Raw genomic sequence first — 18,293 nt, 5'->3', positions numbered from 1 at the left:
CCCAATGATCCCTAGCATGAAACTCATCACTGTGCATCGAGCTCTCTATTATGGCCCAAAGGTCTCATTTCTGGTCCATCACTGCCAGTTTATACCCCATCAGAGTATATGTGAAATTAATATTTTTTTGCCCCAACATTCATAACTTTGCACTTGTTTACGTTGAATTAACATTTGCCATTTTACCACCTATTCACTCGAGTTGAAGAGGTCTGTTGGAGCTCTTCACAATCTTTTAAAAATAACCCTGAACTATTCCATGACACCAGCAAACTTGGCTACCTTAGTGCTCACTCCCAATTCTATATTGTTGGAAAAGCACGTTCCAGTACCAATCCTTGTGGGGCTCCACTTTCTACTCTCCTTTTGGAGAACTGTCCATTTTCCCCTACTGCAACTTAACCAATTCCTGAACATAAGAGCAGGATTTTGGGCAGTTGTGTAGAGAGAAGCTTCTGTCTTATAGGAATTGAGGTTCTCCTTGGATTAGTGTTCCTCAGAATGTTACTTATCACAATGGTCTCGATATCATTTTTCTTAAACAGCAAGTTATCAGGAACTATTATTAAAACTGACATAATTGTGATTTATTAACATGAATTAAAATGCCCAACCAGTGCTGCAATGTGACAGTATATTAAAAAAAAATTAAAGTTCATATACTGTACTACTTCCACAAAGATCACACGCTTTTGCAAAAGACTCGTATGTACAATACTATATCAAATGAGAAGCATAAAGCAGTTTTACACGCAAAAGAAACAGTATTTACAGCACTTGTCAGAGACATTAGAAACAATCTATACATTAAATTACAATGTCTGCAAAGAACTGTTGAAATAAGAGCCATGTCCACACCAAACTATAAAAATCTGTATTGCATCTTCTATCTATATGCACACAAAAACTGTTTGACAGATGGAAAACCTGTTAGTGCCATCACTTAGCTGTGTACTTTAATTACATATGTATAAAAAGTAAATATAGAAAACATTCACTAAATGAATTTAACTGCAACAATAAAATTTAAAGTTACGCAGCATCAAATCTACTGCCAGAACGAACAGCTGGAATGTTCACATACAAAATAAAAAATGCCTAATACTGGCTCAAGGGCACAGTTTCAGGAATTTTTAAAAGCAAAAATGGAAAGAATACAATGAGAGTGCGCGCACTGGTGTTTGCTTTTATACAAAGTATCATGTACAAGCTTTAAAAAGTACCTTCAACAGGTACATATGAAATATACAGTTTTTTACAGAACATTTTTAAAATGTTTAGAAGCAAGGGGTCCATTTTAATGCCACCCTGACCCATGATAATTGTTTTGAAAAGTTGATGGCACCTGTGCTCTGTGAATAGGTATTTGCCCAGGCACCGGAGACGCCTGCTGAGGTCCTTGCACACTGTGAGGAAGGGATACAGAGCCAGGATGAGGGCAGAACCCGGAAGCGGTCGGTGTTGGAATACTGCTTGGTCCTTGAGGCTGGATGTGCGGACCCTGACCTGGGAGTGGGCAATGAGGTCCCGTCCCAGCAGGCTGATGCTGAGGTCCAGGCCCCAAAGGGGTGTGATGAGGCTGCGAGGGGTAGGAAGTGACTGTTGAGTGAGCGCTGGAGGGGAAGAGTGGGGGCCCCTGGTGAGATGCGTGGTGCAATCCTTGCGCCGATGCCGTGTGATGCCCAGAGCCTAAAACGGTGGCAGGTGGCGGCGGAGGAGGAGGCGGCGGCGGAGCCGAATTGACTACGTGCTGGTGTTGTGCTTGCAAACCTTGGTGACCTGTGGTGGGGTGAGTCGGATGGTGGTGAGGAAGGGGACCAGGCGGTGGCGGAGGCGGCGGCAGATGGTGACCGGCAGCTTGAGAATGGATGTGTGACCCCGGAGCCACCACGTGGGCCACGGGATGCTGCTGATGAGAACTTGGCTGCTGCACAAGATGGGGTCCCGGAGCAGGGGGCGGCGGTGGGGGCGGTGGCGGAGCCCCGACAGCTGGAGTCTGGTGGTGAATACTGGGGTTCGGAGATGGCAAAAAATGCCCACTGGTAACATGGTGCCCTGAAACTGGCTGCTGGCATGTTGTGCCGGCAAGTGCTTGGTTTGGTCCAGAGGGAAAGGCAGTTTGTTGGGGGGGTATGCTACTTTTTAACGGGCTGTAATTTTGGAAGTTTCCTGAGGGGGCTTGCTGGTTTTGATAGTAAGTAGAGGAAGGGGGCGGAGGCGGGGGAGGAGGCGGGGCGCTCGCGTTCAAATTTTGTTGGTGAAACTGGCTGTAAGAGACGGAAGAGGTTTGGGGGAACAGCGTTGCGCTGGGTTGCTGCTGGGTGCTGGGCTGAAGGCTTTGCGTCGCCGCATAGAAACTTCTGTGAGTGTCCCTTTGAGGCGTTCCCACTTGAGGTGACTGAGGATGATGAGGTCTGCATGGCGATCCTAATTGTTGTGAAGGGGGCTTTGGTGAAAGGTAGCCGTGTTGAACAGGGGTGTGGGGAGTCGAGGGTTTGGGAGGGTTCTCTACCTGGGGCGAAGGGGGACAGTGTAGCTTCAATGGTGCAGAAGGCAGCTTTTGCGAGAGCTGATCTGCTGCGCTGCGCGAATGGGGCTGGGACGGGTGGTTTTTTGAAAGTGCTTCGGCGTTGTTTGCCAGCGGTTTCTGTGGCTGGTCAGGTTTGGGGTGAGTTGTGTTCTCTGCCTCTGGAGCATCTGCAGTGGTCTCCCACTGGGCATCCTGTTTTGTGGGTGTTTTCCCAAGTGATTGGACAGGAGCTACAGGACTTGGCGAAGAAGTCTACATGAAGGAAAAAGAAAAACAAGCATGTAACTTCAGTTTAAAGCATATCCATATCCTTATCTTCAGAGCTATGGACGCAATGCAGGCTTGTTCAACTAGTGAGGTTTACGGGGTTCAATGCAACACTTCTTACTCCTGAGGATAGCAGACAAACACAAACTTTGAAATCAAATTTAAAGAAAAATGGGACTTTTGTGGTGCTTAATATAAATAGCAGCAGAAGCAAGTGACTATCCGGCTTGTAAACAATATTGTGTAGTTACTCACTGGATTAGCTACTGTTCCTCCTTTAGATGTGCATCAATGAGACAGATGGATAAAGAGTCACTTTTAAGCTTTTAAATGCTTATATTAATTAATTTCACAAACATGGATTCTTGCCAGCATCTGGCAGTGAGTATATCTGCATTCAGGCAAAATTCAGAACATCAGTTTTAAGCTATAGTGAGCAGGAAAGAAGCAGGGACATTCAAGCCATGTATGTGTGGATTCACTAACGTGAAAATATTTTGTATAGTAGTACCTTGCTCACTTTTAAAGGACTCTTGCAAGCCTTCAGAGAAGTATCTGGGGACGGACATTCACTTGTGGGCTCAGGATTTTCAGGATCTGCAATAAGAATTACTGTAAGTCTATAGACAGAAGTATACAACGGTCATGAAGATGTCTGACTGGATGGATTAAACTTTCAAGTTTGAATTTTAAAAATCAAGCTTGAAGCATTCTTAATAAAATGATATGAATACAAGATCAGATGGTGACCAGTAATTACATTTCTTCCTGCTCAATAAGAAGCAGACCAAACACAACCACGAAATTCCTCAAAGTTCAAAGGAGCACTTTCAGGATCAACCAAATGTTTTCTTACCAGAGTCCTTGTCTTTCCTATGATCACTAAGAAGCAAAGCTCGCTGATAACTTCGTTCCCTCACTTGCTCCACTGAAGTTGAAGCAGTCCTTCAAAACAAAAATGAATGAAGTCTTAGTTTGCGGGATAATTTTTTATTGAAAAAAATGTATCTCCCTACTGCTCAGGAGAACACTTAGTTGCACGGTACACGTTGGGCGGATTCGAACTGCCGACCTTCCGATTGGCAAGCCCAAGAGGCTCACTGGTTTAGACCACAGAGCCACCCACATCTGTTATTTTATTTTTATAGAATGTAGTACTCTTAATCTCTCCGCAAATCCATGGGAACTAAGGAACATGGAGTACTAATACAGCCTTTTCCAGCTAAACCTTCCTTTAAAAGTAGTTATGACTGGTGCTTTAAGGGGGAAAGGTCACAGCAAGCACTTCCCATGCAAGCACGGCTTGTGTTCTGCCTATTCTACTACACAAATTGTGTGGAAGATGCCCCCCCCCCCAGTGCTCAAACCCTTAAAGGCCGACGCATACATTTCTTATGGTAGCAGAAGGGCACCTTGTTAAATTTTAATCAGTCTGAAATTTCACCACCCTATTTTGAGGATCTGAACACCTGTGTTACTCAAAAGTCATCTTTTCCTTTGTAATAGCCCTCAGTTTAACAGCAACTTATTTAGAGGAGCTTACCACTGAACCTCTGGATCGTTCTTCTCGCTTGAAGCTTCTTTCGATGAAGAGGAGTTTTCTGTTTCTTCTGAAGTGGTGCTATAATCGGTGGCTGGCAATGGTAAAGGGAGGCTAGCCGTGTGCTCCCGCTCCACTGGCTCCCCGTTCTCGCTGCTGTTATACCCGTCGGCAGAACCACCGTTGTTTCCTCCACCAGCAGAGTGTGGCGATATGGTTAGAAGGGGAAAGCTTTCTGCCTTGGAGCCGCTTTTTCTGGCTTCTCGTTGCCTCTTGCGGTATTCTAGAAGCGACACCTATGGGAAAAGTGGAAAGAACAGTTGTGGGATGTCTCAACTCAAACTGTTTAGACAGTTCCCCCAGATTTCTTTCTAGGCTATTATAAAAGTGGAGTTTGCATAATCTTGAAGAGAAAATCCAACACAGAATCTGGTTGTAAAGTGGCTGGCATTAGTTTTGAGGATAACTCTTTTGCAAAAATGAATCTAAAATTAGAATGAGTAAGAGACTGAGCATGTTTGCACATAACGATGACCCAAACTTTCTGATTTATTGTGGCTGTTGCAATTTAGGAAGCAACAATCCACAGTCCTTAGTTCAGACATAGCATGAACCCAAGGCTCTCTGGTTGTTTATCTTGCTTGAGCAAGGAGTGAAAAGGGAGCAACGAGGCAGTGTGCACCAATACGCACCTCATCCCTGGCAAACCAGAAAGTGCAGGCAACTGACGGGCTAGTTCCTAGCACTGTTCTGCAAATACTTGTGTGAGTGTTTGCATGGTGATGGTAAGCGGTTAATTCTGTAACCGTTCTTCCACTTCCACTGGTGCAACCAGAAAAACGTATCTGGCTGCATTTTACTTTTATAACACAATGCTCCAGTACAAGGTACCAAGCACTCCTTCGGTGGGCTGAAGAGGACTTCCACAAGTGAAATTGCACCCTTTTGATCCAACCTAATGACCTGCAGCAATCGTAATAAAATAATTTTGGGACACTGCATACTGGACCTCCTACATTAGAACAAACGGTGAAGCAGAACTACTGAAAATGTCCTTTTACAGTCTGAGCAATTCCCCTCGTTTCAGATTAACTGGGGCAGTAACAGTTTTCAGAATCTTAAGTATATGCATCATAACTATTTGGTTTGTCTGTCTTAAAATACTTGCCCCAGCATTAATGGCTAAACTTTCTGCTAAAAACGAACCCTTTCCACATGTTTCCTTTTTATCAGGACACTAGTTTAGCTACAGGGAGGCAGCGCTCCCATTGCTCCCTTCCTACTGCAGCTTCCTTTGCCACCATTCCAGAGGGTTTTCTGGCCCTCATTAGCTTTTCGCGGGGCTGTAGCATGAAGGGGGAGGTTGGAAAACCCTGTTCCAAAAGTGGAACACTCTGCTCATAGAATTGAGGATCAAAGCCACTGCCTTTGTATTCATATCATAATCATACGCCTCTTTGGCAAATCTCAGAATGGCTTACAGAAGGTCACCTATCCAAGGCACTTGCTAAGCCTCAACAAGGCTGCATTTATGAGATGATTCTAGACCATTCCCTACTAAATTTCATGTCACTGGGAGATGTTTTGATCAAAAGGTATTATTTTTAATTATTCAATTATTTTAAAGGTATTCCAGGTTCCATATCTGCAACAGTTATGTATTGTACAAAGAATTTCCTCTAAGCTAAAGAAAATCAATTCTCCTCAAAACTAGTAAATACAGACTATAAATTTTATTTTTGTTCTCGAAGCTGAACAAACACTAAATGGCATGATCTAGACAAACGTAGGCACCCTTAACATTAATTTGATAACTTAGAACTTTAAATGCTCAACTTAAAATACTAAGGCTACAATGGTAAACCCATTTGAGAATGTCTCCTATAGTAAATAGAAGCACCTTATCTAATTTTGTCTTGGCAGAAAAGGTACAGATATAAAAAAATGAAAGTGTGAATTTATACTTAAAGGTTGTAACCTTTTTCTTTTGTGGAGGATTCTGGGGTGTGCAATTTCCGTCCATCAAGCTGTCACTACTGACAGTTCTTCCAAAGCCAGCTGCGAGTCCATCTTCAGAAGTACAAAAAACAGGTGTTTCCATGAACATGCCGCCTCTGGCATCATCTGGAATCAGGCACTTTGATTCGTTTATTCGGAATCCACCTCCTACCTCCAGCTGGTGTGAAGGAGTTAAGTCCCTCAGATTAGAATTCATTGAGAAATTTACACCTGTCCTGTCGGGACTCTTTACCCAAGTTGGATAAACTGTTCCCCGTCCACAGTGAGCAGTTTCCAGCTGGCTGCTAGCATCAGTCCTATCATGGCAGGGGTTGTCCAAAGTTTTATGCAGTGCACTTTGCTCAATTGCTTCAAGTCCCAACTGGAGGTCTGAGGCCGTTTCATTCTCTCCGGAGCATTGCCTGGCGCCATCAGTCCTATTTCTTGGACTGGAATATCCAATAGTCTTTATTTCTTGCAGGCACATTTCTGTTAGATTGGAATTTCTGAAAGGGTTGAGTGCTAGCATTGCTGATGAGGACCGGTCAAATCCCTGCACACCGAGAGAGAAGCAATTAAATGTAACACACAATGTCTGAGAAAAGTAAATGAAAATGATAGCCCCGTATGAACCTAGCTGAATGTTATTTCATTGATGGCTCCATTGAAGTATTTTTTTAATCTATCCATTTATCTATAAAATCCTAATGTGCCACTCAATTTTTGGTTATTGTGCCTTTAACACAGATGTGGTCCATATATGGAAGGTATGTCAATTCATAAAAAATATTGGAACTCAACACTGGTGTAGATTACAGGAATTAGAGAAATGAGACCCTGTAGTAATTCTGAGATATTTGGAAAATATGGACTTGAGGCAGGAGATTGAACTGCTTATGCCAATGAACATGGTGGGGTGGAGATTATTATTATTATTATTATTATCCTCAATATTGAGAAAGGATTTAAAGGATCTGGATTATTTAGTTTGGCTACAATGGTGGATTTATCAATATGCATTTTTTCATGTTCTATGCAGTACTACTGTACATGCTTTCTGTAACAGGTTTGTCAGCAAAATGCAAGAAAAAATAATTTTGTAATACTGGGAAACTGAAGAAGCTGCTTTGTGCCAAGCTAGATTAAATGCTCTGCATTGTCTACACTCAACTGCAGTGACTCTCCAGGGTTTCAGATAGAACTCTTCCTGTTTTGCATAGAGATGCCAGGGATTAAACGCAGGACCTTTTGTGCTCTGCTTCCAATTCTTCCCCAAACAATTATTAGCAGCGGTTCATAGCTGGGAGGAAGATTTGCAAAACACATATAAGCCTTTCCCAGTAACTTCTTACAGTTCTCCTTACCTCTTGATTATACGTTCGCCTCTTAACTTCTGGGGAACTTTCAGGTGAAGAAATATTCTGCATTAAAAAAGTTAAGCATGGAAGTTTTATTTTAATGCAAATCACAAATGAAAGCATCTCATTTTTTAAACAACATCTAAACTACCGTATTTTTCGCCCCATAGGACGCACTTTTCCCCCTCCAAAAATGAAGGGGAAATGTGTGTGCGTCCTATGGGGTGAATGCAGGCTTTCACTGAAGCCTGGAGAGCGAGAGGGGTCGGTGCGCACTGACCCCTCTTGCTCTCCAGGCTTCAAGAAGCTATCTGCAAGCCTTGCGCGCCCGGCGGGAGGTCCCGCGGGCTCACAAGGCTTGCAGGCAGCAGCCTGCAGCCCGGGCGAGTGTCCGCAAGCCTTGCGTGCCCGGCGGGAGGTCCCACCGGGCGCGCGAGGCTTGGGGCGGCAGCCTGTCGCCTGAAACATGCGGAGCCCTCCGGAGGGCGCCCCGTGCTTCGGGCAGGTGTGCGCAAGGCTTGGCGCAGCAGCCGTGGCTGGGGGGGAAATAATTTTTTTTTATTCATTCCCCCCCCAAAAAAAAACCGAGGTGCGTCCTATGGGCCGGTGCACCCTATAGGACGAAAAATACGGTACTTTGTTTTATTCTGCCTCCCTGAAATATATGCTAGGAGTTAAAACTTCTCTGAATTTTGTCTAACCCCCTTCTAAAGACTGGATTGGTAGCCATTACCACACGTCCCACCATTTGCTAAGATAGTTGGGGTCTTTTTATATTAAAAAACCTGTCAATGCAAGTTGATTAATCAGGTAATAGTATAGAATATACAAAAGCTCACCTCAAAGTGCATTGCATTTCCATGTACACATGGAATCACTGGCGTAACAGGTGAGTAAATGGGCTTATAACCATTCCTACAGGTTTCATCTTCTGCTTTTATTCTAGGAGGAGTTGCAAACAGCAATGGATCTGAGGCAGAGAGGTCAGCATGGGTTGGTGTGGCATATGGAGAAGGAATAGGTGTAGATGTTTCTGAATAGGCAGAATCCGACAGCTGATAGACTCTTCGTTTTTTTAGCGGTGTTGTCAGGTCTGCATGTTATGAAGGCAAACAAAAAACAACAATTAATGCTTTCTTGTTAAGCCATCAAGATTTGAACACAATTATTAGGTTCCATCAATAAACCGTTTTTGTCCAATCCCCTGCAATGCAGTAATCTCGACTAAAGCATCCAGAGTCCATGTGCACATTTGGAAACCTGGGAAACTGTCTGACTAGACACAAAATATAGCAACTTGCCCAAGGAACCTTGAGTACAATACAGAGATTCGACATGAGTCTCAATTGCCAAACCAGGTATCTACTCATTCCACAGAAGGAAAACTAGCTATGCTTGGAGAAACACACACAACTCTACCTCCTCCCACCATCCCACCAAATGCAGAACAGGCAAAACATTCCCAGTCCATCAAGTGGGTCCCTAAAACTTGAATGGTTGGCTAGAAATCAATACATCGGTTTCCAGATGCTTCACTCTGTTCTTTCCATTTCCACAAAGAATGCCTTTCAGAACACATGGAGCTCAGAGGTACTCTAAGGAAAGAGGAAACCCAGCCAGATGGGCGGGGTATAAATAATAAGTTATTATTATATTATTATAACTAGAGACCTGCAATTTACTTTCCAACAAGCCCAGTTCTCCACAAGGTGGTGGTGGTGAGGTATAGATCCTAGCTTGAGATAAAGGCATATATGTCAGATTTCATGAACTGATTGTGATGGCAAAATATCTCAGGGCAGCGCTCTTCTATTTAATCTTGGTCACACACACAGAGGGTACAGGGTGTTCTGTTGGTGGAAGCAACTGAACTTTCAAGCAGAGTGTGACTATATTCTCCAGCAGGAAAGATGCCACTAACCATGAACATTTAGTACAAAAGTAAGTAGAGAGAAGTGGTTGCCCAACCAGGTTCTTAAACATCAGATCCCCTGCAAGTTTGATGAAAAAGGTTAAATCACTTCAGAGGATGGCTTGCACCATATAACAAAAATCCTTACCTGATAAAGAACAACTGTCATTTAATAACAAGGGACTTCTACTTTCACCATTGACTGTGGGACTTCTAGATCTTTCATGAGATGGTGAATTAAACCTATCTACAGCTGTTGTGTTTTCTTCTTCCAGAGCTTGCTTCAACCAACGCTGGGGGAAAAAAAAGAATATAATTAAACTCTAGTCCGTGGGTACCAAGTGAGAGCCATTATAATTATTGATTTAAATCATTTCCAGGCCATGTGCAATTTTTTAAAAAAAACTCACCAGTCTGTTTTACAAAATAAGACATGACACAGCGTAAACTTTTACAAGGGGAACAAAAAGTGGACTAAGTTGTTATTTAACAGTTCATGGAAAATAAGGTCTTTATTTGACGACGAAATGAAAAGGTGAAGGTAAAGGGACCCCTGACCGTTAGATCCAGTCATGGACAACTCTGGGGTTGCGGCGCTCATCTCGCTTTATTGGCCGAGGGAGCCGGCGTACAGCTTCCGGGTTATGTGGCCAGCACGACTAAGCCTCTTCTGGCAAACTAGAGCAGTGCACGGAAACACCGTTCACCTTCCTGCCGGAGCGGTACCTATTAATCTACTTGCACTTTGACGTGCTTTTGAACTGCTAGGTTGGCAGGAGCTGGGACCGAGCAACAGGAGCTCACCCCGTCGCAGGGATTCGAACCACCGACCTTCTGATCGGCAAGCCCTAGGTTCTGTGGTTTAACTCACAGTGACACCCACATCCCTTCTAATGGATAGGTAGCACTATGCAAAAGCCTTTCACCAGTAGCCACCTGCCTTATCTAGTCTGTAGATATTTCACAAGATTTAAGAAATAGCTATTTGTCTTAATATCAAAAGGAGGAAAAACAAAAAGGAAACACTACCTTCTTGCAAGAGCCAATGTTTTCCACAGGTTCTTTTCTGCGCCTCTTTTCCGAAAGGAATGGCGATGTAAAACGAATATAGTGCTTAGGAGTAGTATATACATGTGGGCTGTAAGTGAGACCGGGCAAAGAATTCAGCTGTGTAGCCAAAACCTCAGGATCTGTCGTTATACGCAGTGGCCTTTCTGAAAGGCTGTCCGTCGGTTTTCCTGTCTTCTCGTTCTTCTCACTTAACCACTCACTCACCAAGTGCTAAACAGAAAAGGGAAAAGTCAACATAGCCCTTCTGCTGAAGGTAGTTATCAGCTGCACATTAAGACCATGTTCAGTACTATAGGAGAGTGCAAATACTAAAGTAACTAATGAAGCTGTAACTGCACACAGATACACCATTTATAGGTTCACTGGTAATCCAAGTAACTGACCAGGTTTGCACAATCAGGTTAATGGCTTCTAAACAAGCAAGTTTGTAAGCCACTTTAAACCCTTGGCTTTGCATCATATAGCTTGTTTGAAAGCCATTAACCTTAATTCCTGATCAAATGGGGAAACTGGGGCTTCCTTGCTCGTTTCCCTGCTCTCAGGAAGGAATTGTGAGTGGGTACCCAGAGCTCATGCGTATTCTGTCTTATTAAACCAGTATTTAATTGTGTAGACATGGCTGCTGTGTCAAGGTAAAATATACTAGACGGTAAGAGCTGATTTGCTGTCAAATCCTAGAAAGTGGTAAATTTGTGGTAAAATGCCACTGTTTAAAAGTTTTAGCCAGCGATGCTGATGTCAGCTTTTTTTACTAATGCTACTGAGAAACAACCTGCATTCTTAAACTAAGTGATGTGTGTACTACAAGCATCAGCAATTGTTTTTAATTTACTTGTTCCTAAGTTTTTCTGTCTAAATGCATGCAGGGTGGCGCGGTGTTCTTGCACAACAGGCATTACCTTGTGTGTTTTTTTCTAATGGGTGTCAACATTTTTACCACACACAAGCCCTGCCATTCTTTGCTCACTGAGGCAACAACCTAAAACACACTCTTAATTCAGTGAGACTTATTTCTGTGTAAACGTGAACAGGATTGGACTGTTTAAGCCAGATCAAGCGGCTTGTCCTCTCTGAAGTTCCAATCAATCACTTTATCTTAAGAAAAGTTTGAATTTAAAAATGGGACTTTCCTGGAGCTGTTCAGGTGGCAGCAGTGACCAGGAATAGACCACCCTTTCAATTTATCCAGTTACTCAAGCCTTGTTAATATCCACATTGGGCTACTGCGACATGCTATCTGTATGTAGCTGCTGTTGTAAACATCAGAAACATATTTCCCGGTTGTTACTGCAGGCTCTAGAACTCTCTCCTTGAGAAACCTGCCTGTTTCTCTCTGGTCTTCTGATGAAAGCCCCCCTCTTAATTCAGAGGCCTCTGGTGCTATGGCAGAATCCTTACCTATTATTTACTGGTAATATTGCATTATTTAATATTGCTGTGCTGCATTCACTTCATTTAACCGTTTTGTTTTTGTTAGTTGCCTTGGGTATTTTACACAGAAAGGCAGGATAAAAATAAAAATATTACAAACAATAAATCTACAGCTGCTGGCATGCACACAAAAGAATATGCCCGGCCATTATAGGGAATGGGAGACATACCTCACAAATTTGTGTCCAGCCCTTCCCATCCTTCTGGTCAAGGAATGTGAGCTGCAAGGAATGTGTTCCCTGAATGAATTGAGAAGGGAGAGGCTGGACTGGGATATAGGCTTCCCGGAATGCTCAGGTATGCTGAACATCCATGCATATGTACCACAGAGGAAGAGGGAAACCAGACTACTATAGAAACCCCTCCATAGATGCTCTGCATGCACTGAACTGGAGCAATCCCGCAGTTAAAAGATGGCCACAAACTTTCATTTCCCTTTTTAGGATTTTGTTTCTACTTAGTGGAAAAGAAGCACCGAAAAACAATGACTCTGGCTCTATTTCTGTGACACCTCGATCACTATTTCCTTCCAAGCTAGCAGCAACTGAAAGCAAACCCAACCCAAGAAAACTACTGACTGTTAGCAATGCCATGGCCTACGGTTTCACAGAAAAAGCCTAACATGAGCTCTTTCAATATCTTCATAGGGAGGCTATGCTGTGTTTTCTCCCTCTCAGTGGAAGGCAAACTCCAGACCTAGGAGTCCTCACAGGAGATGCATCCTACAGGACAAAATAAGAGATGTCAACTGTTCCTGCTTACAGACAGACACTCAAATCATGACGTAGGCCCCTTAAGGTGCAATAATTCAGTGCTGTGATCTTCCCTACCCTGAAAGTCATTGCATTCACTTCTCCTAGATAGGAGGGTAACTCCTGGGCGGTATCAGGAAGTATGGAGACCTTTTAGCCTTCCCTTCATTTTCTGACTTCAAAAATTAAGTCAGCATTCCCTGCCCAAAATCATTGGAGACGGAGGAGTAGTCCCACCACCCAGAGGTCTTCACTTAGGTTTCTTGGGCCTTTGTGCAGACCTACCTTAACATATTTTGTTGCTTTTTTGAGGTCTCTCCAATGTCTTGCACTTCTCCCTATTTACCCATCTCATGATGGCATTCTGGTGTCTTGGGTGGTGGGGTCCCCTCCTGTTAACAGGAGCCCCTGATCCTTACCCAAGGTTTCCTACCAGAGACTCTGTCTCATCTTCTGCCTTCTAGTATCCAGGTTCCTCCCTATTTTTCCTAGGGGAAGTGAGTGTACAAGAGGAAGAAAGCACGCTTGCCTTCTTTAAATAACGCATCTCGGAACCCTGCAAGGTCGTCTTGTGGTACCCCTGCATTACTGCACTTGCTCAAACAGGAAACCACTGCCACTCCCTCCTCCTCCTCATCCCAAAACAGAGCTGATAACCAGGATATTCCTGCTTAAATGCTGCCCTGAGCTGCTTTGCAAAGAACATCACAGCAGACATTTAATACACAAATGAAAGTATCCGTTTAAGCTTAGAAATACACTTACCTTTTTTGTTTTAGGATATTTAGTAGGGCATTTGTTAAGTGCTGGGGGTTCTGGTTCAGGAACAATTTCAGGAACAGTTGTCTCGGTTTCAGGCTCAGCTGAAAGTGCAGTGTTTTCGGGCTCATTGTGCTGTGAACTAACTTCCACATCAGGAGAGGATGGTTGAATATCTGAACACATGCTAACAGTTCTGTGCCTTCTCCGCTGCTGTCCGATATGAGTTCTGCTCCGAGAGAAACTTTTTCTCTGTTTTGTCCTGTTGACTTTGGCAGGGGTTGGCTTAGTGGCAGTTTCCTCTTTCGCTGGTTCCTTGTAAAATGCATGAAACACCAACGTCAGATAAACTGCATACCTTGTATAGCTATAAAGAATAACCGCTCTGTAATTTTTCCAATAGTAAGTACATATTTGAAAGTGATTTTTAATGTGATTTCCCCCTATCCCAAAATATTCATTTTCAGCAATGGATACTTGGGTATCACATAATGACAGTCTTCTTTTAAGAATATGTAGATTGTTCCAAGTACCATTTCAGAAGTCTTGAGTTTTATAAGGGATTTTGAAGGCACTCTTTTGGGTCAACACAAAGCCTTGATGATGTGAAAGAAAGCTGTTTATAGCAGCAAAGTGTTGCCCAAATCACATAAACAGAAAAGCTTAATCTTTCAAGTCAGCTTAAACTTAATAAAGTTATATGTCACTACCTGTACAAATTCTGTTTCGTTGATGATCTGCGTTTCCTTGCATTCAGGTTTAATTTCAGTTTTAGCTGTACTAATTCTTTCCAAAGCCTGCTCTCTTCTTTTTTCTCTTTTTTCTAGCCTGGCAAAAGCTTGAAGAATGGCTTCCATTTTCCGTTCTTCTCTGGTCTGAAGAATTAAGCAACATTAATTTTTAAGCAATGTATGCTGAAGATAAAATAAAAGTACATAAAACTTAGCCATGTTCCAACTGTTTCTGCACAACGGCCAAAACAAGCTACAGGATCAGCACTATCATTATATACGAGCTTATATACTGATGTTTGACACTCAGGCACAGCACTGTGGTTTTTTTGGAGCAAAAGAAAACAAATTAGGTACACACCTGCCAATAAACAGCTATGTATTAGTGCAAGCACCATATTTACTCATAAATTTCAGTCAATTCCTTATACGGTACAGAAAGAAGAATATTAACTAGAATTAAAATACAATAAACTTATTAATATTTTTAACAGAATAAGATGCAATGAAAGTATATGATGTACATTTTCTGTGCTGTTTCAAAACTATGTTACACCCAATTTTAAATCAATATTGCTATCTTCCCGTTTGAACCTGTGTTGAATGAAACAGTATCCATGATTTTTTAAAAAATACACTATTTTATAAACACCTGCTTATAATTTACAGTTAACAAAGTGTAATTTTGCTCCTCGTCAAATTCCGCTGAAAGTACCAGAGCCTGTACAGACAGACAACATTGATCTGTGATGGTGGGATACTGGGGTTTAGACTTCTTAGAGCATGAGAAATGTATTCATTTAAACCTGCTATGCAACATTTTCACATGTTAGTAAGGCATAAGGTGCCCAGTCAAAATGCCAACTTCTGTTCCTCAAAATGGTAAAAAGTAATGCATGGATGATAAGGAGCATTTTAGTGCACTGGCTGTTCTCTACTGTTGTGTAAAAATAAATTTTGTTCCAGAAAACCTTATCATCCCAATTTCTATTTAAGTGTCATCTAATATGACAAAGCATTCCAATTTTTTATCCATTATATTGACTTTACAATTTTTTTTTTAGTAGTCATAAGAATGAACAATATTATTCAAACTATTATTTGATTATGTAAGCCAGGGGACCTCCAACAGGCACTTTATGCATCACCAATAACTCACCAGATCCCTGCATTCATGGATCCAATTTTAATGAGTCTTTGCTCTTAACTTATCACTCTTTCATCACTCTTTCATAAGACAACAAAGTGAAGGGAAGGGGAAAATGAAAGTAAATCATCGCTGAACTACCAGGGATCTTTCAAGTGATGAGAAGCAGTGGCATATGTTCCTGGGAGAGATGGCATCACACTACAAGGAATCAAACAAAATTTCCACTGTAACTAGGGACCACACACACAGGAACAGGCCCCGTGCGCCTTCAACAGAGCCTCAGGAGTGTGTGTGTCAAAACACTTTACTTCAGCAATATGTCTATGTGGTTTTATACCGATAGAATTGCAAAGATCTCCACCAAGGTTGGCAGGATCTGTAGCTGCTAAGAAAGGTCTTAAAAGTTCCAGGAAGCCGTTCTTACACCTCACTGCATGAAGCCGAGGAAGTATCAGCCTCCAGGTACAAAGTTGCCTTAACATTTTTGCTTCTTTGTCCTAGCAAGCTAGGAAGTGTTGTGTGCCCCCATCTCACTTTGATGTTTATCAGCAAGTACCTTCCAACCAGCGCGGGTGGCGCTGTGGGTAAAAGCCTCAGCGCCTAGGGCTTGCCGATCGAAAGGTCGGCGGTTCGAATCCCCGTGGCGGGGTGCGCTCCCGTTGTTCAGTCCCAGCGCCTGCCAACCTAGCAGTTCGAAAGCACCCACAGGTGCAAGTAGATAAATAGGGACTGCTTACTAGCGGGAAGGTAAACGGCGTTTCCGTGTGCGGCTCTGGCTCACCAGAGCAGCGATGTCATGCTGGCCACGTGACCCGGAAGTGTCTCCGGACAGCGCTGGCCCCCGGCCTCTTGAGTGAGATGGGCGCACAACCCTGGAGTCTGTCAAGACTGGCCCGTACGGGCAGGGGTACCTTTACCATTACCTTCCAAATGCTCTTGTTAATAGTCAAGGCAGCTAAGCCATGCAGCTGGCACACCTAGCTATAGGGAGAAGAACTTGCCAAGTCTATTTCTCTATTTCTCTAGACTAGAGAGACAGGTCACAACTTAAGATAACAGAGTTTACCTAATACCTCACAGTGTTTGCATTCTTGCATTCTGCAGTCAGGGCTCCCATTTCTCCAGTGGTGAAGGATAACACTGGTTCTGTTTCATCACTTTGTTACAAGGTCATGCTGTGCCCTTTAGGGCTCCCAATTCACTTCCAGATAATAAATGCATTATATAAAGGTAGTATAACTGGAAATTCTGTGTCATGCTTGGTGGTAACATGATTTTCATAGCTTAAATGTGGAGGACCTCCTAACTTACTCCCTTTAAATTGCATCTGGCCTATTCATAATAACACTCCCCCATATAAGACCAAAAATTTCATCACAGAACATGATCCCTCTTCACCCTTATACAGGTGAAAATGATTAACTGGAACTTGGCAGAACATAAAAAAAAAGGTTATAGCATGTATTATCTTCTGTTGCAGAAAGCAACTGAAAACCCAAGATTTGCCTACTGTTTTTAATCCTTGTGCTACTGAAACATAGAGAAAACAGGCTACTTTCATCACAAGTTTTTCTTAGCACCGGTATTTTTCCTTATGACAAGGAATCATTTAAATATTAACGGTATATTAAAAGATAACTCAGAAGCTAGAACTTCTAGAAAAGGTAGTATATGAATCAATTTAACATGATCAAGATACAGCATAAAATAAATGCTGATGCCACAGGTGAATATAACATCCTAGTATAGGCAATATGAACTTTCATCAGAAACATGGCACTACCCAGCAATCAGATGCCATAAGACTAGTGGAATAATGAAAGACCCACATAACACCAAGCAGTGTTCACACTTTTGCAATTCCTATTAACATCCCTTCGTATATTACATTATAAGCCTCTCTTTCCATAGACCTAAAAAATGAGGCCTCCTCACTCAAGGAAACTGCCAACAGAACAGAAACATCTTTAAATTATCAAACTACTAGTTTGTGTGCTAGCTCAAAACTGTTGTGCAAGTGACTTTGGTGATTGGTAATAACCACCCTCGCCCATATATATTCCTACACAAACTTAACTGACAGATCTTTAAAGCTGATCCAGTAGAGGGATCTTTTACACACATGTGGTGGTTGTGTAAACATGCCCAAGAATATTGGGAGATGGCCTATGAGATAAAAAAGATCTTCAAATTTACATTCCCCCCAAAACCTGGAGCCTTCTTATTGGCTATAATTGGCAAAGAGAGACCAATGAAGGCACGTAATCTATTGTGTTATGCAACAGCAGCCAGAATAGTATATGCTAGAAATTGGAAAGAAAGAGGAATTCCTGTGAAAGAACAATGGCTGCATAAATTGACAGAATTTGCAGAATTAGCAAACATGACACCCAAAATAAGGAACCAGAACAACAAACAGACTAGGGGCAAGTGAGAAGGCTTTGGGGAGTATTTAAAAAGATATGATACCAAAATCAAATTCCAAGCAGCGGCAACCTTATGAGCAACAGCTAACTACAACCAAGGAATGAAAAAGGGGTAAAGTAACTGATAGGCAGAAAAAAACAAGGTATATCTAGAATGCCTCAGAGTGTTAGCTTGGGAAGTCTGTACAGAAACAATGTATGATAGGAAAACATGACGTGTATCAGAAAACTGGAAAAACATTAAAAATTAAAATTAAAGCTGATGCAGTTAATTATTTCCCCGAGCAGATGCAAGATTACCAAAGGAAGATTTCCCAAATGAAGATGTTTTATGGATGCTATCCTAGTAGCAGCACAGCTCCTGCCCC

The 18,293-nt window shown here is 42.4% G+C and overlaps 1 protein-coding gene across 1 annotated transcript in view; it reads right to left on the bottom strand.

Moving 5' to 3' along the window:
• Positions 1-562: 562 nt before the first annotated feature.
• KMT2E (lysine methyltransferase 2E (inactive)) overlaps positions 563-18,293 on the bottom strand; it is a 55,270-nt gene continuing 37,539 nt past the window's right edge. Inside the window, exons 14-25 of the mRNA XM_082241075.1 lie at positions 15,638-15,697; positions 14,329-14,493; positions 13,625-13,933; positions 10,635-10,886; positions 9,754-9,898; positions 8,533-8,786; positions 7,700-7,756; positions 6,316-6,888; positions 4,341-4,633; positions 3,654-3,742; positions 3,309-3,394; positions 563-2,782 (exon numbers count right to left, since the gene is read on the bottom strand). Coding sequence (XP_082097201.1) covers positions 1,298-2,782; positions 3,309-3,394; positions 3,654-3,742; positions 4,341-4,633; positions 6,316-6,888; positions 7,700-7,756; positions 8,533-8,786; positions 9,754-9,898; positions 10,635-10,886; positions 13,625-13,933; positions 14,329-14,493; positions 15,638-15,697 — 3,768 coding nt within the window. The 3' untranslated portion in view covers positions 563-1,297. The remainder of the gene's footprint in view (positions 2,783-3,308; positions 3,395-3,653; positions 3,743-4,340; positions 4,634-6,315; positions 6,889-7,699; positions 7,757-8,532; positions 8,787-9,753; positions 9,899-10,634; positions 10,887-13,624; positions 13,934-14,328; positions 14,494-15,637; positions 15,698-18,293) is intronic.

This window comes from Podarcis vaucheri, assembly GCF_965113315.1.
Source record: "Podarcis vaucheri genome assembly, chromosome: 10".
Taxonomy (NCBI): domain Eukaryota; kingdom Metazoa; phylum Chordata; class Lepidosauria; order Squamata; family Lacertidae; genus Podarcis; species Podarcis vaucheri.
The sequence above is the reverse complement of the archived record's forward strand: the minus strand, read 5'-3'. Positions and strand labels throughout refer to the sequence as shown.